Source organism: Eupeodes corollae, chromosome 3 (genome assembly GCF_945859685.1).
Source record: "Eupeodes corollae chromosome 3, idEupCoro1.1, whole genome shotgun sequence".
NCBI lineage: Eukaryota > Metazoa > Arthropoda > Insecta > Diptera > Syrphidae > Eupeodes > Eupeodes corollae.
Window position 1 is genome coordinate 37,068,473 of NC_079149.1, and position 26,090 is coordinate 37,094,562.

General features: G+C 33.1%; 1 protein-coding gene across 3 annotated transcripts in view; it reads left to right on the forward strand.

Moving 5' to 3' along the window:
• Positions 1-26,090, forward strand: part of LOC129952521 (homeobox protein orthopedia) — a 129,621-nt gene that overhangs the window by 101,039 nt on the left and 2,492 nt on the right. For 2 of the 3 annotated variants that reach the window (XM_056065132.1, XM_056065133.1), the window contains exons 5-7: positions 17,270-17,474; positions 17,670-17,795; positions 22,099-22,259. In XM_056065132.1, coding sequence (XP_055921107.1) covers positions 17,270-17,474; positions 17,670-17,795; positions 22,099-22,259 — 492 coding nt within the window. The remainder of the gene's footprint in view (positions 1-17,269; positions 17,475-17,669; positions 17,796-22,098; positions 22,260-26,090) is intronic. The other variant, XM_056065134.1, reaches the window with a different exon arrangement.

The window sequence follows — 26,090 nt, forward strand, 5'->3', positions numbered from 1 at the left end:
TTTCCAAGCAACGCTTGTGATGCTTGTACGTTGATAAAATTTACAGAGTGTTAGGGATCAATGCGTATAGAAAGGCAATCTAAATTTTGATGATATACATTCATAGGGCGTGGTATCTACCCACTTATTTGAATGAGGTTGAAGTAGGAGAAGATTTTTCAGTGATGACAGGATTAGAGAGAACAATTGCTATGCAAATTGGTGTGGCTGTTATGCTACACAGAAGTATAGACGTATATCTAGGTTTGTTACATGAGACCTATAGCCTTTTCACACCAAACCCAAAACAGAGTTTTCGGCAAAAAGTGTTCAAAAACCCGAAAATCGTTCACAACGAACATTTACACGTTTTAATTTGACATTTAAATGTCAAATTTTGTATTGATGAAAAAGTTTTGTTCTTCTCAAATTATTTGCGAAATGTTAGTAAATGATGATGAGTACTTCAAAGACGCAGAACATTCGATATACTCTGGAATGAACTAAAGGATCTGGAAATGCAAGATTCAAACTTTAGCCTTATGGAAGTACTTATCAAAATGAGTTTCAGGAAGACAAAGATTTATACGAGCTTTAAAAGAACGAATGAGATCCCTTCATTGAGTGGTTTAACAAATTTTTCAATACGAGCATACAAAAACTCCAACTATATCACCACCCACCGTCTCGGATGGGGATAAAATGAAAATGTCCAAGTTCTTCCTTTCACACAGTGAAGATGTTCTATATGGTATTTATTCTCTCAAGATTCAATTTTTTGAAAATTCTTGAAGTGCAAACATTCTCCTAAGGATTTTTTTTTGCCGTCAAGATCCTTAAATCGATAGTCCTTTCCTCTGCTGCGATAGAGCAGCATATCAGCGCAGACAAGGCTGTAACACTAGCTCGTCTCGAAGAAGAGTTTCAACTGAAGTTCTGGGGAGACGGGTGGAATGGGCTCAAGACAAGAACCAACAAGAACTACAAGCTCGCTTGGCTGCAGCTATCCTCTTTGTTCACTTCAACCGGTCCGAATAATTCTCTAAGGAGAAGCTAACTGTCTAGAAAATAAATTATAGAATCAACAAAAAACAAAACTTCTTGCACAACAAATTCAATCCAAAATACTGAGCTTATGACTATTGCTTCTGTTTGCCAAATGTGCCTTCAGAATCGCCATACCTATATTGTCGCCGTCCGAGCAACTTATAGGCGGGGTTGAGAATATACTGAACGATTTCGTTTAGGCCCTTATGGCCGAAAAAGAAAGGTCAATTCCTAGTTCCAGATTTTCTCCATGAATATCTCTTTGGCTTCTTTCTTTGAGGACTCGCCTGGCTTGTCCAAAGCACTGAGGATCTTCTTGATGTTGGCATCGCTTCCCATCAATGAGCGATAGCCCAATGTTGAAGTTTTATTCACTGCAACAACGATTCCCACATTGTGGATTTGGCCTCCATCAGAAGTTTTCTTTCATACTTATTCTCCTCCACAAATGAACTTATCGCCTTTCTCAATTCTCCCAAACCCTTGTGATTGAACGGAGTTACCGGAAATTCTTTCTCCAGGTAGTAAGCGAAAGCGTCAAACATATGTTTGCCGACGAGTTTTCTTCCAGAACAATACTTCTTATTTTGTAAGGAAATTGTTTAAATAATATTACTTACCACGACTAAATTTATTTCAGAATGAAATATTTGATTGACAGCAGCCATCAGCTGTTTTGTTTACATTAATTTGAGCGCTGAATGCTTCGAAAGGTTTGTTTGCTTAGTTCAACTTTGAATTGCTACTAGTTTTCTAGAGGTTTTATTATTTCGCGAAAACCGCGTTTTGAACTTGGTGTGAAAGTCTATTAAGTAATTCTTCGAAAGGTTTCGTGGGATGATAATAAAAGCGTCAAAGTGTATACAATTCAGCCATTTATGCGTTAAGGCCAGTGAAAACTAAATTCCAGAACACTTTCCTATCTGCCTGGCATATGAAATTACAATACATTGACATTGGCTCATCCTTATTTTGTTGCTGGCAAGCATACGTATAGCTTTGTCCAGAGTAAGAACCTTCGATGGTATGCGTTCAATTAACTTTTATCCCAGTGAAATAAAAGCCTAATGAAGTGTTATAATTGACCAAGAAAACATTATAGATCTGGCTTATCCTTACTTTTTTTCAGGCCAATTAAACTTTGTAAAAAGCATTGAAATCACAACTAATACAAGGTTGAAAAATGAGCCCTCCTGTATATAGAAAAACCTTAATAATAACTGCGGTAAAGAGTAATACAATCTAACGCCAAGTTTTAAATTTGCTAAGGTTGAATATGAATTTATTTATGAAACGTTCTATATAATCAATTTTTTAATAATTAAAGTTTTTCGTTATTTCACATTCATACACATTTTAGTATTCAAAAACTTGGCAATAAAAACCTCGACATGAGATGATGGTGATGAAATTGAAAAATTGTATCAATAGAATATTTTGGTGAAATTCCCCTTCACACCGAGAGAAGCATCATCCTATTTTTTTTATCATCTAATTTTATGTTTGTTTTGATTCTGTGTTTTTTTTATGTATCCATTATTTGTATCTGCGCTCAATTTCATTCGCCTCTTTAATAATAAAAATGTAGCACGAGACGACTATTAATCGCATAGACTCTATAAGCATAATGGAACGGCACTACTTACATAATTTATTCATAAGGGTGAGTTTTTGTTGTTAAGGCCTACAACCGCACCCTTATAAAACACAAAGATCCTTTTCCATACAAAATAACAGCAAAGCAGGCAGCGTTACCACTTCTGGGAAAAAAGTCGAAGTGATTTCCGAGTCAAAAAGGAAGTGAAATGAGAAAAATGGAAGTGAATCTGAAATCAACTTTTTTGTAAAAAAAAAAATTCTTTTTTCATTAAAGAACATTATTTATTAAAACAACAAAACACCGAAATATACATATAAGACAAAATATACATATCAGACTTCTTTTTTTAAGTTTAACAATTAAAATAACTTAAATAAATTATTATCATTATAAATAAATAACTTATACAATTTATTTGTATATAATGTAAAACTATTAGGTAATACTATCTTTTAAAACAAAAATTAGGAACTTTAGTTTCGTTTCATTCTTTCCTACATATTTTTTTCTCATTCAGTTCATATTTTCCGTCAATAAATTTATATTTTTTAAAATAGTCCATCAACTTTTTTGGTGGATCAAAAATATCGTTTTTTGATACATTCGCTTGTTTCAAGAGCTCTTTACACAGCATTATACTCTCCACGGTTCCACAGAGCAGTTTATTTGTTTTAACGTTTTTAAGATTATTCATCTCGGAAAACTTACGTTCTGCTGCTGCCGAACTGTGGGGTAAAATTGCTATATTGAGCATAAGGTCGGAGAGCTCTTGAAACATTGGTTTTCCGATCGAATTTTTAACATTTTTCAATTCGTTCCAAAATTTAACTACACTTGTTTCAGGTGAGAAATTGCTAACTAAGTCATTATTTACAACGGAAAGTAGACGCCACTGTGAATTCAGTTCCTCCACATCCGCATCGCCATGAAAAGGAAATGCTTTTAAAATTGGAAGAATTGTTCGCAGGCTTCCAGTCTCAATAATTGTCTTAGGATTAAGATATTTTAACAAATTCATGTGCTCATTGTCGAACTCAAACCTTTTAGTTATTTGCTTGCATAACACTAAATAAAATTGTAAGCAATTATTTCGTATCTCTTCAAGTTCGGGAATATCATTTTCCGATTGATGCTGATCAAATTTAATTCCAAAGAACATTTCATTTTGCGGTAAATGCAAATTTGTATTTAAAAAATCAGTTTTAATTCCGATATGTTCAGGAATTAAGAAATTTGATTGGATTTTCAAAAAAAAATTTTTCATTGTCGGAAAAATAGTGTAAGCAAGCGAGTCTTCACTTTGAAATATTTTATTTATAATATTTATTTCTTTTAAAATATATGACAGGAAAATTAAATATGCCTTGTTGGTGCAATTTATACTAGAAAAAATGCATTCATTGAAACCATCAAAAGCCAGAAGCCGAAAATAATTTAATAAAGCAAACCACTGTTCCAACACCCTATCTACAACACTTTGCAACGATAGCCATCGTGTTGCACTGACACGTAAAATTTTATGTAATTCCATATTGTAACTTTCTTGGAATTCTCTGAATGCATCCTGTCGCTTTGGAGAATGAGCAAAATGATAGAACAAATCTCTAAGCAATTTCTCAACAGAAACAGGCAACGATTTTGATGCATGAGAAGCACAAAGATGTAATGAATGACATGTACAGCCAAGATAAAATAATGACGGATTTATTTCTTTGAGTTTTGCCCTAACACCATTGAGATCACTTTTCATCACTGATGCGTTGTCTGTGGCTAAGCCTATCATGTTAGACATTGGAATATTTAGATTTGTCAAATAGCTTACAATTGAATTCTTAATTCCGTTTGCTGTAGAATCCACCAACTTTTGCAACCCTAAAAAAGCATCGCGTATGCCAATTGTGCCATTTTCACATAAACAAAAACGAGCCACTAATACCAAACATTTTGACGAACTGACATCGGTAGATTCATCGATTATCAATGAAAATTTTTGCTTTTGGAGGCGAAATGTTATTTCATCTCTCGAGTATTGTGCAAGAACATCATTGATAATCGATGCCGTTTTTGTTCGAGCGCATTTCATAGGTACATTTGCTTTCCCGAAAAGATGAGACATCAAGTTTGGAAGTGAATCCATTGTAGAGAAGGGCAATGAATGCTGTACGCAATAAATCACACAAACAATTTCCATATGTAATTTTTTTCTTGCTACCTCCGTGTCTTTGGTGTTATTTGTAATTATAGCCTTTGAAATTAAGGGTTGTTTTAGAGCAGCCTTATAAATTCTCACGTGGCGTTGTGTTACTCCATGCCGTCTCAGATTCGTGAAATTGTTAGCCAAAGTTTCTTTACATACCTGACAATAGGCATTACCACTTTCGCTACGCAACCAGTCTAAGTTTTCCTCCCATTCTTTTTTGTATTTTTGGCAAAAATTTGTTTTCGACACACCTGCTGTTTTAACAACTGGCTGGTGGTGATCAGTTTTATGATGGTCAGGTTGATGGTGATCCGAATGTTGGTGGTCTGGCTGGTGGTCGTCAGATTCATCGTCATCCTCATCGGAATGTTGGTCTGGCTGGTGGTCGTCAGATTCATCGTCATCCTCATCGGAATGTTGGTCTGGCTGGTGGTCGTCAGATTCATCGTCATCCTCATCGGAATGTTGGTCTGGCTGGTGGTCGTCAGATTCATCGGCATCCTCATCCGAATGTTGGTTTGAATGGTGGTCGTCAGGTTGATGTTGATCCGAATGTGGGTTATCCGGCTGATGGTGGTCAGAATGATGGCGATTCAAATGAGGGTGGTCGGGTTCCTGGCTTGTTTTTTTGACGGTACTTTGAAAAAAAAACAATTGTTTTCAAAAAACGCTGAAGCGGACATGTAAAAGAAAGTTAAAAGTTTTGTTTTTTACCTTGTAGAAGACAATGATGAATTATTAATATTGTTATCACTAAATTGATCAGGAAGCGGCTTATCAGGAGCTTTTTTCTTATTTTTTGCATTTGGAGGACTAGAAAAAGTAAGAGTTGATTCACGTTGATATAACATTTATACATATTTCAATTTTTTTAGTAATATTTACAAACCTTTCTTCTTCTTTTCGGGACAAAACTTTGAAATATCTTTTCATTTTGAAAAAAATCTTTAAAATCACTTTAAAATTATGAAAGAAACGAAAACGAACCGATCAAAAACAGTTATTTCAAGAGCCAAAGATTTTAAAAATGGTGAACGACCATTTGATTGAAAAAGAGAATAAAAATAGGGGAAACCTCGAATTTAGTTCACAGACACAAACAAACTTATCATGCGATTAGTATCTATATGAGCGTGGTAAGTTTCTAAACTACTCAATTGTGTGTTTGTATTTTATTCAAGCATTGAAGGTTTATAATTTTTTGCTTTCTGCATTTTTCAAAAATATTTAGTCTAATAAACAGGGATGAAAAAGAGGAAAAGAAGTGAATTTGGCCTTTTTCTTGTAAAATTGAAGTGAGTTTTAACGCATTAATAAAAATGAAGTGAATTTTCATAATTTTGCTATGGTGCGAAGTGTGAAGTGAAATCTAATTTTTTTCTTAAAATTGAAGTGATTTCACTTCAATTGAAGTGAAGTGGTAACGCTGAAAGCAGGTATATCTAAAATGTATTTCTATAAAAACAACAACAACAACAAAACATTTCCAAAATTTTGTTCTTAAATTTTTGAAAGTGAGACGAAGAAACACACAGAATGAAAAGTGTATTTTTAACCGACTTTTTAACGCCTATTTATGAATGTGGCAGACGAGGCGTGAATGAACTAAGAATGAGAGGTTGATTACGTGTAACATTGTTTGCATAAGGACATCAGAGGGGTAGACATACAGTGCATAATTATGTATAGATAATAATTTGAATATTGAAATCATCAGTCCTGACCTAAAACCAGTTTGAACACAGATTAAGCATTAACGAATCTAACGGTTATGATGGATGAGTTCGGTTGATTTTTTTTGAAGAACAGGGTGACATTACGGGCACATATCCTTGCACGCTAGGACTTGTTACGATTGCAGCTATAACCAATTCAAAAAAGGACACATTCTTCACATAATTTCAACATCTATTGAAGCGCTTTTTAGTAGTTTGATTTTTGTTTATACTAACAAAATACTGGAATGAAAAACTTAGGATTTTAAGAAAACAAGTCAACAGAATTAAGTAGTAAACAGAATTCAATTTTAATTGGGACTTATATGAACTGGGAGCGGTATGAAATGCTGCTGGCAAGTTTTGCATTCGTACAAAATTTTGAATTCGAGATTTTAATCAAACATGATATTGGGAGGGCAGTGAAGTCGAAAAAAGTGAGTCCCGAAATTCCGTCCGTCTGTCTGTCCACGTCCCTACAGCCTTAACCATTGGGTAGATTGAGTTCAAACTTGGAAGTTAAAGATTTCAGCAGATTCGCATTAGGCGTTTTTTTAGATCAAAACTAACAGTGGCCAACATACAATTTTTTTGGTCAAAAAACAAAAATTTGAATTTTCTCAAAAACAAACCGATAGATTTTCTAAAAATTTTATTTCTTAACTTCGATTCGTGTGATAAGAAAAACATATTTTTTTATTGCTCAGGAAAGGTACCGCTCATAGAACCGTTCTTTGTTTTATAATTTTCTCAGCAACTTATGAACCGATTTCAATAATTTTTTTTGAGCAAGTTCTTATATTAACTTAACAATATTTGATTATCAAAAGTGCGTTTTTTTTTGTTTGGATTTTCATAAAAATATTGATTTTTTTTTCAAAATTCTAAATCTTAAAAACGGTTCAACATTTTTTTAGGTCATTCAAAAATGGAGCGTATATTTACAATTACTAAACAACTGCATACCAAAAATATTTTTAGAACAAAATTGAAAAATTTTATATAAAAAGAAATAATTTAAAAAAAAAAACCCTCTAACGATTTTCGAAAAAAAATTGAAAAATTAAGGCTTTTTGAATTTTTAAAATGGCATTTACATTTTTGAAGAATAACTTATTTTTCAAGTAAAATGTTGAATTTAATTTTTTTTCTTTTTAATTATTTTACTTGTATTAAATGTAGCCCCTCTCATTTCACTGTGGTGTTTTTTTTTAACTTTAACGAAAAAAATAAACTGAACGTAATAACTCCATTTTTGCCCACTTGTAGAAAAGAAGTAATGTGATTGGATTGTAGTAAGCACCTTCTACCTACCAATTACATTCCTTCATTTTCATCATAGGTAAACATGTTTAATCTATCTATCTGCATAAAGCTGAGCATACTAATTAACTATTCTTAATCCGTTTTAGACACCTACCTAACAACCGATAGGCGATCGATTTACAATTTAAACATTCATGTTCTGCCTCTTTCTTATCTTCAGATAATTTGTTTTCCATCCTGGTTCTTCTAATATGAAATTAAAATAAAGCTATCCAAAGGAAAAAGCGTACTAGTTGAATAAGCAAACAATTGTTTTCGTTAAGTATTCAAGACTAGAGCGTTTTTGGTTCGTAAGATATTTAGGGTAAGCCAACATTTTCACCTTTTTTTAAACTGCTATGGTAAAAAAAAACACCCACGCGAATTTCTTGAGAGCTCTTTCTTTGTCTTTCTGCCTTATAACAAAATTTATTTGAAATCGATATCTCTTCTGGTTCTTGAGCTATGGCCGACGAAAAAAACGTCTCGAACGTACGTACACACGCACGCACAGACATCTTTCTGAAAATCTTTTATTTCGATTCTAGGGACCTTGAAACGTCGAGAAATGTCAAAATTTTCAATTTGACAAATCGGACCCATTACAATTATTTTATGGGAAGGTAAAAATGTATTTAACTTGAAATCTTAGATTGTTTTTCTTGGGTAGAAATTAGAACATTAGGGTTAAAATCGGCAATACCTGTAAAAAAAACTAATTATTTTCACGTTCTTTTCTATCATTTGGACATCTAGCTTTTTGCTCTGATTCGGCATATAAACTGTAGGTCCCCTCCATTCCTGACAACAGTACTCGCGCACAGGAATGGTTGAGAGCTGTTAGTCACTAGGCCCAGGTTCTTCATGGATTTAATGAATTGATTTGATGATTGTAGTTTTCAAAAAAATTCGCACCAATTATGCCGGCCCATAGCCATAATCGCATTACATAAGTGTGGACAAAATTCAAATCATGGAACGAATGGAAGCTTTGTATATAAACTGAATAGTATTATCATGGAACAGAAAATTTTGGTACGAAAGGCGGACCATGAGAACGCTGTGTGTACGGAAATTTGGTGTGGAATCTAAGAGCGACTGGAAGTATAAAAATATTGAAATAAATAAATAAAATAAATTACTCAAATGTAAACAAAAATCAGTCGTTGCCAACGTTACCTGAGATTTGTTTTATTCATACTTATCAATGTATAGAAGGTATGCATATACAATACATTTAGTTGTATGTGTTTTAGGTTTGTTAGCAGAAAATTGTATTCATTTAATTTTAGATTTTCTATTTTTGTGAAATCTGAAAATTTAAAAGCAATGTTTTCAAATTTCAGTTTTGATACAATGCTACGATGCCACATTTTGAATTTTTCCATAGCAAATACATTCGATGTCGGTATTTTTTAAATTTGTTTTTTTTTTTTATTGTAATGTGGGTAGTGGGTGGGTTGGGTAGGTACATATGTAGAAAAGTAAGGATTAAGAAGGTTGGTGTGTATTAAGCTGAATTGTAAGGACTAAAGTTGTTTCGTAATTAGAGTCAAGTTATGACTCAAGCTAGAATTAAACAATGAACTTAAAGGGCCAACGCGTTGACTCTGTGACGTCATAAAAACATATAAATATTTTGTGTCAACGTTCAAAGCTTCAATGCTTAAGATGTTGACTATCACACGATTAGACAAAATAGTTTTTATTTAAGCCAACGTTATTTTTATTTTTTTTTCATATTAGGGTGTGAAAGAATGTTAAAATTGGTACAGGTACAGGTACAGGTGGTTTCTAAGGAATAATTTTGTTAAATTAATGTATTAAACCAAAAAGGTAACAAAATTTGTTTTAGAACCTACTATTCTCCTCACCCTCATTTTGGTTGTTTTAAAAAACGGACAAATGGCTAAAGATTACTACACTATCTTCTTCTTGCTTATTGCGTTCTTAAGAAAAAGGTCAAATGGTTTTGGTTTGTCAGGTGAAATTAATTATTTAAGTAATCACGTTTTAAAAATAACATTATAATTTTAAGGAATTTGATTAAGGAAAAAGATAAAAAAATAACATTAAAGAAATACACATCAAATTTCAAATCAAAATTAAATACATTTTTTATTTCCAACAAAATCTTTGTCAATTTTAATCTTCACCTCAATTACTATTGATTTATGTCTACCGTGCTAACATCAAATTAACTAAAAAGAGTTTTAAAATAAGTGACCACTAAAGCTGTTATTTTAACATGAGTATATTTTCAATATAGCGGCTCGGACGCAACCCGCACTGCTAACTTCCCATTCCGATTAACTATTTAGCTGTTGAATTTTAATAAAAATTAGGTAAATGTGGCAAATAATATTTTCTGTGAGATGAAACTAATTTGAAGCCAATGTTTTTAATTTTTGAAAAGGTATTTGAGGTAAAAGTACATTTTTACCAAGTATTAGTATTGTTTTTTTTTATATTTTGTACAAAAACTGTCAATTAAATTTTTCTCATAATTTAACCAGATGTCAAAAATGTTATTTTTGTTACTTAAAATTGTTTTGGAGATAAAATCATTTTTTGTTCGTATAACTTTCTAGGCGAACAATATTTTGTTTTTCAGTTTTTTTGATTTATAAGAAACGTTAATTGGAATTTTTCAAAAAATATATTTCTTTGGTATCGTTCGTGAGATATTTACAGTTAATTAAAATATTTACCCTTTTTTTCAAATAACTATGTCAAAAAAAACCACCCATGCAATTTTCTTGAGAGCCCTTTTTGCATCTTTCTGCATTATTATCTGTATAACAATATTTATTTGAAGTCGATATCTCCACTGGTTCTTGAGATATGGATGACGAAAAAAGTTCCCAAACTTACGGATGCACGAACGTATGTATATACGTACACACGCACGCACAGACAACTGTCTAAAAATCTTTTATTTCGACTCTAGGGACCTTGAACGTCGAGAAATGTCAAAATTTTGAATTTGACAAATCGGACCCATTACAATAACTTCCTATGTTAAGTTAAAAATGTTCGCACTATTATAAGCATGGTTTAAAAATATTTGTCTCATTTGAAAATGATTAGAAAAAAATAGGGAAAACCTTATTTTTTCTAATTGGCAACCACAAAAAGTTTGTATTCTAATTTTTCTTCAATTATTAATTGTCCTGTGTGTTTTTTAAATGATTTCATTGCCAATCAACCAATCAAACAATCAAAATAACAAATTATACAAAATATAAATAATAAATTATAACAAAAATGTATTTTCATTGACTCCCTCGAACTTTCGCTGAATTTGTATAAATTCTTCTCTATCTACTGTTTTTTTTCTAATAATCTGGAAATTTATTATTTTATGTTGGAATTCTCGCTCATTTCTACTCCCACCCCAATACATTCCACATGCAAAACATGTGGAACGAATTGTTTAGGAAGTCGTAAGAAGATGTCAGGTCGAGCGTTCCTTTTTCATGATAGTACTATTCAATTATATATACAAAGATGGAAGCTTGTTTGGTTTCAGCTTTTAATCGAAAATCATGGAGTGGGGCGTTAAAGAAAATCGAGTAGCTATAATCGTATTAGCTTTGTATATATAATTGAATAGTACTATCATGAAGAAGGAACGCTCGACCTGACATCTTCTTACGACTTCCTAAACAATTCGTTCCACATGTTTTGCATGTGGAATGTATTGGGGTGGGAGTAGAAATGAGCGAGAATTCCAACATAAAATAATAAATTTCCAGATTATTAGAAAAAAAACAGTAGATAGAGAAGAATTTATACAAATTCAGCGAAAGTTCGAGGGAGTCAATGAAAATACATTTTTGTTATAATTTATTATTTATATTTTGTATAATTTGTTATTTTGATTGTTTGATTGGTTGATTGGCAATGAAATCATTTAAAAAACACACAGGACAAATAATTGAAGAAAAATTAGAATACAAACTTTTTGTGGTTGCCAATTAGAAAAAATAAGGTTTTCCCTATTTTTTTCTAATCATTTTCAAATGAGACAAATATTTTTAAACCATGCTTATAATAGTGCGAACATTTTTAACTTAACATAGGAAGTTATTGTAATGGGTCCGATTTGTCAAATTCAAAATTTTGACATTTCTCGACGTTCAAGGTCCCTAGAGTCGAAATAAAAGATTTTTAGACAGTTGTCTGTGCGTGCGTGTGTACGTATATACATACGTTCGTGCATCCGTAAGTTTGGGAACTTTTTTCGTCATCCATATCTCAAGAACCAGTGGAGATATCGACTTCAAATAAATATTGTTATACAGATAATAATGCAGAAAGATGCAAAAAGGGCTCTCAAGAAAATTGCATGGGTGGTTTTTTTGACATAGTTATTTGAAAAAAAGGGTAAATATTTTAATTAACTGTAAATATCTCACGAACGATACCAAAGAAATATATTTTTTGAAAAATTCCAATTAACGTTTCTTATAAATCAAAAAAACTGAAAAACAAAATATTGTTCGCCTAGAAAGTTATACGAACAAAAAATGATTTTATCTCCAAAACAATTTTAAGTAACAAAAATAACATTTTTGACATCTGGTTAAATTATGAGAAAAATTTAATTGACAGTTTTTGTACAAAATATAAAAAAAAACAATACTAATACTTGGTAAAAATGTACTTTTACCTCAAATACCTTTTCAAAAATTAAAAACATTGGCTTCAAATTAGTTTCATCTCACAGAAAATATTATTTGCCACATTTACCTAATTTTTATTAAAATTCAACAGCTAAATAGTTAATCGGAATGGGAAGTTAGCAGTGCGGGTTGCGTCCGAGCCGCTATATTGAAAATATACTCATGTTAAAATAACAGCTTTAGTGGTCACTTATTTTAAAACTCTTTTTAGTTAATTTGATGTTAGCACGGTAGACATAAATCAATAGTAATTGAGGTGAAGATTAAAATTGACAAAGATTTTGTTGGAAATAAAAAATGTATTTAATTTTGATTTGAAATTTGATGTGTATTTCTTTAATGTTATTTTTTTATCTTTTTCCTTAATCAAATTCCTTAAAATTATAATGTTATTTTTAAAACGTGATTACTTAAATAATTAATTTCACCTGACAAACCAAAACCATTTGACCTTTTTCTTAAGAACGCAATAAGCAAGAAGAAGATAGTGTAGTAATCTTTAGCCATTTGTCCGTTTTTTAAAACAACCAAAATGAGGGTGAGGAGAATAGTAGGTTCTAAAACAAATTTTGTTACCTTTTTGGTTTAATACATTAATTTAACAAAATTATTCCTTAGAAACCACCTGTACCTGTACCTGTACCAATTTTAACATTCTTTCACACCCTAATATGAAAAAAAAATAAAAATAACGTTGGCTTAAATAAAAACTATTTTGTCTAATCGTGTGATAGTCAACATCTTAAGCATTGAAGCTTTGAACGTTGACACAAAATATTTATATGTTTTTATGACGTCACAGAGTCAACGCGTTGGCCCTTTAAGTTCATTGTTTAATTCTAGCTTGAGTCATAACTTGACTCTAATTACGAAACAACTTTAGTCCTTACAATTCAGCTTAATACACACCAACCTTCTTAATCCTTACTTTTCTACATATGTACCTACCCAACCCACCCACTACCCACATTACAATAAAAAAAAAAACAAATTTAAAAAATACCGACATCGAATGTATTTGCTATGGAAAAATTCAAAATGTGGCATCGTAGCATTGTATCAAAACTGAAATTTGAAAACATTGCTTTTAAATTTTCAGATTTCACAAAAATAGAAAATCTAAAATTAAATGAATACAATTTTCTGCTAACAAACCTAAAACACATACAACTAAATGTATTGTATATGCATACCTTCTATACATTGATAAGTATGAATAAAACAAATCTCAGGTAACGTTGGCAACGACTGATTTTTGTTTACATTTGAGTAATTTATTTTATTTATTTATTTCAATATTTTTATACTTCCAGTCGCTCTTAGATTCCACACCAAATTTCCGTACACACAGCGCCCTCATGGTCCGCCTTTCGTACCAAAATTTTCTGTTCCATGATAATACTATTCAGTTTATATACAAAGGTATTAGTGTGGAAAATATTCAAATCAAATTTTCGAACTTTTAAAACCACTTGGTTTATTGCGAATGTTTGTGTATCGTACAACAAACGTTTTGATGAACTGTCAAGAGTAGAGGACAGACCAAGAAGTCGTCCACAGGTCGCTCGAACGAGCGCAAAAGTAAAAGCTGTGCGTGAACGAATTCATAGGAATCCTCTCCGGAAGCAGAAGATCATGTCTAGGGAATTGGATATATATGCCAGATCCATATCAAGGCTGATCCGAGATGATCTTCACATGAGAGCCTATCGTCGAGCAACAGGACATCTTTTATCTCCAAGTCTTAAAATAAGACTTAAAAGAAGCAAACAACTTTTGCAGTGGCACGCGGTGAATGGCCATACAAATATCTTTTTTACGGATGAAAAAACCTTACAATAGAAGAAGTTTATAATGAACAAAATGATAAGAAATATTGCAGCTTCAGATTGGCCGTCGGGGAGTACAGATTTGAATCCTTATTATTAACTTCCCATAGAAAGTTATTGTAATGGGTCCGATTTGTCAAATTGAAAATTTTGACATTTCTCGACGTTTCAAGGTCCCTAGAGTCGAAATAAAAGAAAGATGTCTGTGCGTGCGTGTGTACGTACGTTCGTACGTCCGTACGTTCTCGACGTTTTTTTCGTCCTCCATAGCTCAAGAACCAGAAGAGATATCGACTTCAAATAAATTTTGTTATACAGATAATAAAGCAGAAAGATGCAGAAAGGGCTCTCAAGAAAATTGCGTGGGTGGTTTTTTCACCATAGCAGTTTGAAAAAAGGTGAAAATTTTGGTTAACCCTAAATATCTTACGAACCAAAAACGCTAGAGACGTGAATTAAATTTAATAGAATAAAGTGTAACGTGATACTAAACAGGTATATTTTTTTGAAAAAAATCAGTACAACGGTTTTTTTATAAATCAATAAAACTGAAAAAAAAATTGTCACCTCCAAAATTTTACGACTGAAATATGATTTCATCTCCAAAACAATTTTGTGCAACGAAAAATAATGTTTTTGATATCTGATACAATTTTGAGAAAAATCGAATTGACAGTTTTTTTTATAAAAAAAATAAAAATCTAAAAAAAAACATTACTCGAAGTTCGGTAAAATTGAATATCGATTCAAATATCTTTTCAAAAACTTGAAATTTAGGCTTCAAGCTTATTTTATCTTATAAGGAATATTGTTTTCAACATTTTGAAAAATTTTGAGAAAAATTGAATTGACAGTTTTTCTTACAAAAAATAAAAACCTAAAAAAAATTAACAAAAGTTGGTAAAAATTGATTTTCGACTCAAATATCTTTTCAATACTTTGAGATATTGGCTTTGATTTACTTTAATCTTTCAAAAAATATTGTTGTCAACATTAAGTTAAAGTTGAAAAAAAAATCGAATTAACAGTTTTTTTATAAAAAATAAAAACCTAAAAAAAATGTATAAAAGTTGGTAAAAATTGATTTTCGACTCAAATATCTTTCCAAAAATTATAGATATAGGCTTTTAACAACTTTTATCTTTCAACAAAATTGTTGTCAACATTCAGTAAAGTTTTGAAAAAAAAAAACGAATTGACAGTTTTTGTACAAAAAATTAAAAACCTACACAAAATTTACCAAAAGTCGGTGAAAATTGATTTTTGACTCAAATATCTTTTCAAAAATTTGAAATATTGGCTTCAAACTAATTTTATCTTATAAGAAATATTGTTTTCAATATTCGATCAAATTTTGAAAAAAATCGAATTGACAGTTTTTTTTATAAAAAATAAAACTCTAAAAAAAAACAATTCTAATATTTGGTAAAAATTTACTTTCAATTTAAATGGCTTTTCAAAAATTAAAAATATTCAAACTTCAAACTTATTTTATTTCACAGAAAATATTGTTTTCGATATTCAGTAATTTTTATATAAAAATCCAACAGTCCGTTTTTTTCATTAAAAAAAAATCTACAAAAAATAGTACGCAAATTTGGTAAAAATTGATACGAGTACATATAGACAAACTTTTAAGCAATACAAATCGGGAGAATGGGAAGTTATCAGTGTGGGTCGCATCCCAGCCTCTGTTTTAGTAATGGAAACACTTTGTGTAAACAGGCAGACTCTCTTATATTGAATCTGCTTTAAGATTTCAAATCGATGTTTTTCAATACGGAAATAGCTCAACTAAAGAAAGCTCATCATAATTTTAAAAGCACACACTTATTTGCTTTCCATTTAAATTAAACCCATTATAGTATCGGCGAATACGCAAAAAAAAGCTTAAAATGTTGGTATACTGGAGAGCGAACTATTCTTTCATGAAGTTGTTATACCAAAACAAAATCTGTACAACAGATGTATTTGAGATGCACCATCAATCTCTAAAATTTCACAACTTACTTCCTTATTAAAAATATTTCAAGCCAAATTTGTACAAGACTAAATTACGAAAACTGAACAAAGACGTCTTCTATATATAAAATTCCTTTTTTTTAAACGAAATCATATTTTGAAATACCTCAAGTTCATGTCAAATTTACCAAAAAGGTAAAGGATAGTTAGATATTCCATAAGTTGAGTAACTGGGTATACAAAACGCAAATATTAAACTATATTAAATTCACGTATAACCTTCGTAGAGTCTGTGAGGCTAAACCTACTCGTACCTTACTACTCGTTGTCAGGAGTAATGGCTGTTCTTGTACTTCGACCAAACATCGCATAAATCTCCATAAGTTATCTATACAAGGTAAGGACTTATTATGGTTATGTATATCGTCTTATATGCATTTGAATGCAAGGATAACATTCTATATATGTATGTGTGTAGTGTTCCTATATTTGATGTTAACAACATTTACTCATGACGATGACTACAACAACGACTACGACGTGTATATTAAAGACGACTTCTAATTGATCTTTATTAAAATGATGTTATGTTTTCGTGTTTACCATCATTTCAAAATTGGTATGCTAATATTATTCGTACTAAAATTACAACTTAAATAGTTTGTTGTTCACTTGTTAGTAGAAACCATATCGGCTGTAATATGGTTTGATGGTATTTTGTTTATAATCTCATCCTTCGTGGAATCAAATTGAGCAACAATATTATTAAGGAATTGCTCTTAATTCAGTCATGAAAGTTTTCAAAATCAAGTACCCCTGCAGACCTTTATGCTTTTTGTACTTTCAAAAAATTGACGTTAAGTGGTTCCTTATTCTTTCATTCTCCTTACTTCCTTTATTCAGCCTTCAATAATTTTTCTCATTTTATTTTATTTTGATTACAGGTTTGGTTTCAAAATCGTCGAGCCAAATGGAAGAAACGCAAGAAGACAACCAATGTCTTTCGTACCCCCGGTGCTCTCTTGCCGTCCCACGGATTACCGCCCTTCGGTGCCAACATAACGAATATTGCAATGAGCGAAGGGTTGTGTGGCTCATCAATGTTTGGCGGTGATCGATGGAGTGTCGGTGTCAATCCCATGACAGCTGGTAAGAGTTTAATTTAAAACAAAACTTAATTAAAATTTAAACAATTCTGTAAGAAAATAACTTCATACTAACAATTCCTTTTTTCTTTCTCTCTCTTTTTCTTCCTTTTGTATTTTTGTAAAACACTCTAACTAACCATTGGTTGGCTTTTAACTAAAATCAAATAACTAACAAAAAAAAAACGTATAACAAAAGGTTTTGGTCAACTAAATCAATCGTCCTCACTCACATCTTCATTAAATAGTGGTCTTAATTCGAGTATTAACATAGGTTCAGCAATGGGTGCTGGAAGTTATCAACATTATGGATTAAATGCATTAGGTAGGTGAAATTTTCTTGCAAATCTTAAAACTGAACTTTAAATTAAAATTGTTTTATTAAAAATAGTCTGTATAGTTTAAAAAAGATATCTCCAATCAAATAGAAGGTTAAATAAAGTGTGAAGGTATCATAAGACCACCTCGACTCGGAATGGTCAAGAAAAGGGTCATATCTCTCTGTTTATTTTTTGATTTATGAATTTATGAGTTTTATAATTTCAAGTTTCCTTCAACACGTAACTAAAAATACAAAAACAAAATATCAACACGCTATCACGAATTTTTTGACTTCTGTTTAATTAGCCAATTAACAACTGCACGTTGTCGTTGGCCCCCAAGGTGCTAATTGATTTTTTGAAAATCGACTCACATTTCACAAAATAACAACAAGAATAAAACTGAAATAAAGATACATTAGTAATGTACAAACATTATGTAGATATATAAAGTAGCTCAATGCATTCGGTGAAGTAAATAAAAAGTTCATTAAATTAATAGAATTTAATTTTAACATTTATGTGATGTTTTTTTTTTATTTTATGGTTTATACTTTTATGAATATCAGATCGAAAACTTATGATTCATCATCATTTTTAATTATATTTAATATTTGAGCCAAAAACATGTGTATTTCGGGTAATTTTCAAGAGCAATTAAAGCATTGACAGGATTTTCCAATAAGAAGTTTCTTTTTAAATTACTCGTTTTATGGGAAGCTGTCACTATACCTGCTATGGTTCGCAGTGTTGACCAAATTGAACGTTTCTTAAAAAAATGTAGGTCCTTAAAAGTTCAAATAAAACTCAAGCTGATCAAGCTGATCAATCGTCACCAACATCGTATCTTCACTTATTGGAATTTAAATCATGAGATCCATTTTCACTTCGGAGGCAACTAAATAAGCTGATGGAATGATTGGACCTTACGAAGACTAGTTGCGCCAACGGAGCTACTCTCATGCCTTATAAACGGTGATTTTTTAAGAGCTTGAGAACTTTAAAAAAAAAAAACGCATAAATTTTGCAAAATCTCATCGATTCTTTATTTGAAACGTTAGATTGGTCCATGACATTTACTTTTTGAAGATAATTTCATTTAAATGTTGACCGCGGCTGCGTCTTAGGTGGTCCATTTGGAAAGTCCAATTTTGGGTAACTTTTTCGAGCATTTCGGCCGGAATAGCCCGAATTTCTTCGGAAATGTTGTCTTCCAAAGCTGGAATAGTGGCTGGCTTATTTGTGTAGACTTTAGGCTTGATGTAGCCCCACAAAAAATAGTCTAAAGGCGTCAAATCGCATGATCTTGGTGGCCAACTTACCGGTCCATTCCTTGAGATGAATTTTTCTCCGAAGTTTTCCCTCAAAATGGCCATAGAATTGCGAGCTGTGTGGCATGTAGCGCCATCTTGTTGAAACCACATGTCAACCAAGTTCAGTTCTTCCATTTTTGGCAACAAAAAGTTTGTTAGCATTGAACGATAGCGATCGCCATTCACCGTAACGTTGCGTCCAACAGCATCTTTGAAAAAATACGGTCCAATGATTCCACCAGCGTACAAACCACACCAAACAGTGCATTTTTCGGGATGCATGGGCAGTTCTTGAACGGCTTCTGGTTGCTCTTCACTCCAAATGCGGCAATTTTGCTTATTTACGTAGCCATTCAACCAGAAATGAGCCTCATCGCTGAACAAAATTTGTCGATAAAAAAGCGGATTTTCTGCCAACTTTTCTAGGGCCCATTCACTGAAAATTCGACGTTGTGGCAGATCGCTCGGCTTCAGTTCTTGCACGAGCTGTATTTATACGGTTTTATACCAAGATCTTTGCGTAAAATCTTCCATGTGGTCGAATAACACAAACCCAATTGCTGCGAACGGCGACGAATCGACATTTCACGGTCTTCAGCAACACTCTCAGAAACAGACGCAATATTCTCTTCTGTACGCACTGTACGCATTCGTGTGGTTGGTTTAATGTCCAATAAAGTAAACTGAGTGCGAAACTTGGTCACAATCGCATTAATTGTTTGCTCACTTGGTCGATTATGTAGACCATAAATCGGACGTAAAGTGCGAAACACATTTCGAACCGAACACTGATTTTGGTAATAAAATTCAATGATTTGCAAGCGTTGCTCGTTAGTAAGTCTATTCATGATGAAACGTCAAAGCATACTGAGCATCTTTCTCTTTGACACCATGTCTGAAGTCCCGCGTGATCTGTCAAATACTAATGCATGAAAATCCTAACCTCAAAAAAATCACCCTTTATTAGAATAAAATTGATTAGCATTATAAAAGTTATAGAAAGCCAACTATAGCACAAAAGGTAACTAAATACATAATTTTAGCAAAACTTTAACAGTTTCACGAAATGGAAGTTTTCAAAATTCTTTATTAATTCTCCACTTGTATTAGTCTAAGTGTTTTATATAGTCTATAGCTTTTTTCAATAAATAAGCTGTCTTACACTGAAAGAATTATTAAAGTCGGACCAGTAGTTTTTGATATAACCACGTTCAAACAAACAAACAAACATACAAACAAACAAATTCTTCAGCACTATAATTTAGTATATTAAAGAAACTGATGCAACTCTTTTGGTGAATGAATCAAACGCAAGCCAAGTATTAAATATTTATGGCCGTATTTGGAAGGTAGAAGCCTGTGAAGAGAGGGATTTATTTGAATATTGATTATTTAAATTCAACTCCGTTTATAAGAAACTTTTATTTTCTTACATGTAACAAGAAATTTATCAAATTCGAACGAATTCTAATACTGATAATGAAATCTTCCTTAAATTGAAACACTTTCGATTTAAGTGAAAAATTATACAAATATTTTTAACTCCCCATAGGAAGTTATTGTAATGGGTCCGATTTGTCAAATTGAAAATTTTGACATTTCTCGACGTTGCAATGTCCCTAGCGTCGAAATAAAAGATTCTTAGAAAGATGTCTGTGCGTGCGTGTGTACGTACGGTCGCAACGTTTTTTTGTGCAACGAAGAATAATGTTTTTGACATCTGATAAAATTTTGAGAAATATCGTATTGACAGTTTTTTTTTATAAAAAATAAAAATCTAAAAGAAACATTACTCAAAGTTCATAAGAATTGAATATCGATTCAAATATCTTTTCAAAAACTTGAAATTTAGGCTTCAAGCTTATTTTATCTTATAAGAAATATTGTTTTCAACATTTTGAAAAATGTTGAGAAAAATCTAATTAACAGTTTTTTACAAAAAATTAAAAACTAAAACAAAATGTATAAAAGTTGGTAAAAATTGATTTTCGACTCAAATATCTTTTCAAAACTGTGAGATATTGGCTTTAATTTACTTTTATCTTTCAAAAAATATTATTTTCAACATTCAGTTAAAGTTTAAAAAAAATCGAATTGACAGTTTTTTTACAAAAAAATAAAAACCGAAAAAAAAATTTACAAAAGTTGGTAAAAAATGATTTTCGACTCAAATATCCTTTAAAAACTTTAAGATAATAGCTTCTAACTAATTTTTTCTTATAAGAAATATTGTTTTCAACATTAGGACAAATTTTGAGAAAAATCGTATTGACAGTTTTTTTTTACAAAAAATAAAAACCTAAAACAAATTTAACAAAAGTTGGTAAAAATTGTTTTTCGACTCAAATATCTCTTCAAAAATTTTAAATATTAGCTTCAAACTTAAATTAATTCACAGAATATATTGTTTTCATTATTCAGTAATTTTTATATAAAAATCCAACAGTCCGTTTTTCCATAAAAAATAAAATCTACAAAAAATAGTAAGCAAATTTGGTAAAAATTGATACGAGTACATAAAGACAAACTTTTAAGGAAGACAAATCGACAGACGGGATGGGAAGTTATCAGTGTGGGTCGCATCCCAGTCTCTTTTTTTTTATTTGGGTTCACCTTAAAAATGACATTTTAAGTTTCATTGTTCGCATTAATTCAAGTGTCAAAATTAAGAGTTGTTTAGTTTTTTTTCTCAAGGCTGTTTATGTGTTAAATAACTGTTTTAAATAAATTCGTTTTGAAGGCAAAACAAAATTGCATACAGCCGAAATTAATTGATATGAAAAATCCGTTTTTATGCAACAAATTTTACTGAATTTTCTGTATTGCAAGTAAGCGGAGCCGATTGTAATTTGCTCAATGTAAAAATAAGCGCTTTAAGTCAATATCAAACAAGTAATTACTCAGACAAATGCCTAGAATCACTTAAAAATTTTACTAACATTATTTCTTCTGAAATAACAACATATGTTTTATAACTTTTTAATATTTTGTTTAGGTGACTCTATGATGTATCAACATTCCGTTGGCGGTGTAGGCTGTACTGGTAATTCGCCTACTACGAGCACACCGCCAAATATAAATTCTTGCTCATCGGTAACACCACCCCTCTCCAATCAACAGAATGCTAGTCAAAACGAAGTCAATGGCGACCAAATGGTAAGAAAACAATCAAAACATTTAATATTTATTACGGTGTCCCGACAATTTTTTTTTGATTTTCCGAACAAAAGACCTCTCAAAACTTGCGTTAGTATTTGGACTTAGATAAAAAAAATATTAAAATTTGTCTAGGGGGTTGTACCGACCATCAAAATTTTGACAAAATGATATTTCTATGCTTTTTTTTCCTTTCCTTAATTTCGGTTCCTGAATTATAAAATATTAACTTTTTGATCTTATTAGGTTTAGAACATATTTGAAGTTTTGATTTGCATGCAAAAATACGTTGCCAGTTTCAAATTAATAAGGTTTTAAGCTAAAAATACCCCCAATAGGTGACCAAAATTGATTTTTTTAATTTTTAGCGCATATTGCTACTATCATCATTTTCCTGGAACTTAAAACCACTGCTCTATAAATCTGACACAATTGTAATTAAAGTTGCTATACCTATCCGATTTTGAAGAAAAATTTGTTTATAAATATGAGGCCTACCTGCACAAATGACTTAATTTATTGATATCCTTTAATGGGTTTTAACCTGTTTCCTGTAACCTGTAAAATACACAACTCAATCCGGTAATAAAGTCGGATTTAAAACTGAAGGTTGTTTTCTACCTGACAAATATCTACACAATTGAATCCGGTAATAAAGTCGAATAAAGGACAACGAACTTCGGATATGCACGTGGAATGTTAGGTAACAGACCACGTGCGGCCGAAGAATTTGCGGAGGCCCTAGACCGATATAAAGCAGATATCACCGTCATCCAGGAAATACGATGGGATGGGCCGGGCAAAAAGAGGATGAAAAACTGCGATATTTACTATGGTGACTGCTACCACGAAAACCAACATTGCTTATTTGGATGCGGCTTCGTCATTGGAGCCAGACTCAGGCAAGAAGTCTTGAGTTATAGATGCATCAATGAGCGCCTCATGACCATACGCATCAAGGCTAAATTCGGCAACATTAGCCTGATATGCGCGAACTCCCACACAGAAGAGAAAAGACGACAACACGAATGATATGTTCTTCGAGCTCCTAGACAAAACATATGAGCAGTGCCCTAGCTACAATATTAAAATAGTCCTGGGCGATTTTTATGCCAAGCTATAGGAAGGGAAGATATCTTTGGTGGAATAATCGGGAAGAACAGCCTGGGGGGCAAAACGTCATGGTAGCCAGTACGCGTTTTCTACACCTCAACATCCACAAAGGAACTTGGACTTCTCCAGATCAATCTACCATCAACCATATTGACCATATTGCGATCGACGCCAGACACGCTTCCAGCATTATGGATGTACGAACTTTCCGAGGAGCTAACATCGCCTCGGACCTCTTCCTCGTTGTAGCCAAGGTAGCACTTTGGATTTTCAGATCCAAGGCAAAACAGGGAGGTGCTGGGAGAAGGTAAAACGTCGAACGGCTACAATCGCCAGAGATCGCCAAATCCTTTTCCGACCGAGTTACAAGTAACCTCTTTCGAAGTTCTCTGCCGCCAACACAATGTATCGAAAACCAATGGCAACATTGCCAAGATGCAATCAGAGAAGCCGCTTCTGATGTGCTGGGTTTCATACAGCCACCAACAAGGAACCCCTATTTTGATGAGGAATGTCGGCAGGCAAATGCAGCCAAACAACAGACACGCAAAGCGGCGCTGCATAAAAGGACGAGAGCTGCTCGTGAGCTCTATACGCGGAAGAGGCGACAGGAACGCCGACTTCTCAGAAGGAAAAAGAGGGGGCATGAGAAGCGTGCGGTCGAAGATGTTGAGAGGTTTAAAAGCAGGAATGAAGTTCGACAGTTTTATGAACAGGTGAAATGAAATTCACAGGTAAATAAACCTAGTAAGTAGTACCCGTGGCATGATGGTTAGTGCGTTGGACTGTCATTCAAGGGGTCTTGGGTTCAATCCCTGCCTGTGCCACCTTAATTTAAAGAAATTAATTTTCGCGGGTACTGCCTCTTGCGAGGAATTGACAAATCCTTCAAGAGTTATTCTTGTCATGTAGGATTCGGCCTAAAATTGTAGGTCCCTTCCATTCCTGACAACAGTACTCGCACACAGGAATGGTTGAGAGTTGTAAGTCACTAGGCCCTGGTTCACAACGGGCTATTGCGCCACCCCATTTGATTTTTTGATAAACCTGGAACCGAAGGCTGCAAAGACGAAAGTGGAAACATCATATTGGAACCGCAGTCAATGCTGAGGATATGGAAGGACCACTTCTGCAGACTGTATAACGGCAACGACGAACTGAATTTCGCTGTCCGGCAGGATGATCAACATAGACGACGAAAGCCAAAAATCCCGTCCTCCCGACTTAGACGAAGTAAAGATTGCCATATCTAAGCTGAAGTCTAATAAAGCCGCTGGAGCAGATGGATTGAATGCCGAGCTCTTTAAAGCAACTGGAGATAAGTTGGTTAGGAGCATGCACCAACTTATCTGTAAGAAATGGCCCATCGTCAACAACCTGATAGGTCCTGATCATTGTGGTTTTCGACCAGGAAAGTCCACAGTTGATCAAATATTCACATTACGGCAGATCCTGGAAAAAACCCAAGAACACCAAATCCACAACCACCATCTTTTCATCAATTTCAAGGCCCCAAGTGACATCCCTGCTAAACTAGTCAATTTGTGCAGGATGACCATGGAGAATTTACGTTGCTCCATAAAGGTTGGAAACAACTTAACAGAACCTTTCGATGTCAAAAAAGGTTTTAGACAAGGTGATGCGCTGTCATGTGATTTTTATAACATCGTGCTTGAAGGAATAGTGCAGAGCTCACACGTCAACACTAGAGGCACTATCTTTCAAAAGTCTGTCCAATTACTGTCATATGCTGATGACATTGACATAATCGCAAGAACTCAGCGTGATGTCAATGGGGCTTTTGTGAGTATTGAGGCAGAGGCGGCAAAAATGGGCTTAACTGTTAATGAGGGCAAAACAAAGTACATGCTGTCTTCAAGAAAAGGACATACAACACTGACGTCTCGGTCAAAACGTCACAATCGACAGACGTAACTTTGAGGTCAAGGACTTCGTCTACCTATGCTCCGCTGTAAATGCAGAAAACAACAAGAGCGCTGAGATCAAACGCAGAATAACTCTTGCTAACCGCTGTTTCTTTGGACTAAGAAAGCAATTGAGTGGTAAAGTCTTCTCTCGAGGGACCAAGGTGTTGCTATATAAGACCCTTTTCATCGCCGTCTTGCTATACGGTGCAGAAGCATGGACCATGATAAAAGCGGATGAAAGCACCTTGGGTCGCTTCAAGAGAAAAGTTCTTCGTGTAATCTACGGTCCCGTATGCATCGAAGGGGAGTGGAGGAGAGGACGGAACGACGAGCTGTACGGGCTGTACAGCGACTTAGACTTAGCCAGATGGGTAAAAGTCCAATGACTAAGATGGCTGGGTCACACAGAGCGCATGGAAACCAATGATCCGGCCCGGAAAGTCTTCGAATCCGTATCCACAGGACAGCGCAGTAGAGGAAGACCGCGGATCAGGTGGCGCGCACAAGTGGAAGATGACCTCACCCAATTTGGAGCGCGAACTGGAGACATCTAGCTAGGGACCGAGCTAGATGGAGAAGTTTGTTGAATGAGGCCCTAGTTCACACAGGACTGTAGCGCCACCTTAAACAAAATGTTAGTTTCGAAAACAAACTGAAGTGTTTTTTAGAGTCATCTGAGAAGCTTTTCGACGTTGAGAGAAGTTTTTTGTAGGATCAAAGAAATAAAAAAAAAAAATTTATAAGCGGGGTTGACAAGAAAGAAACAAATATATTGATGAAACGACAGCAG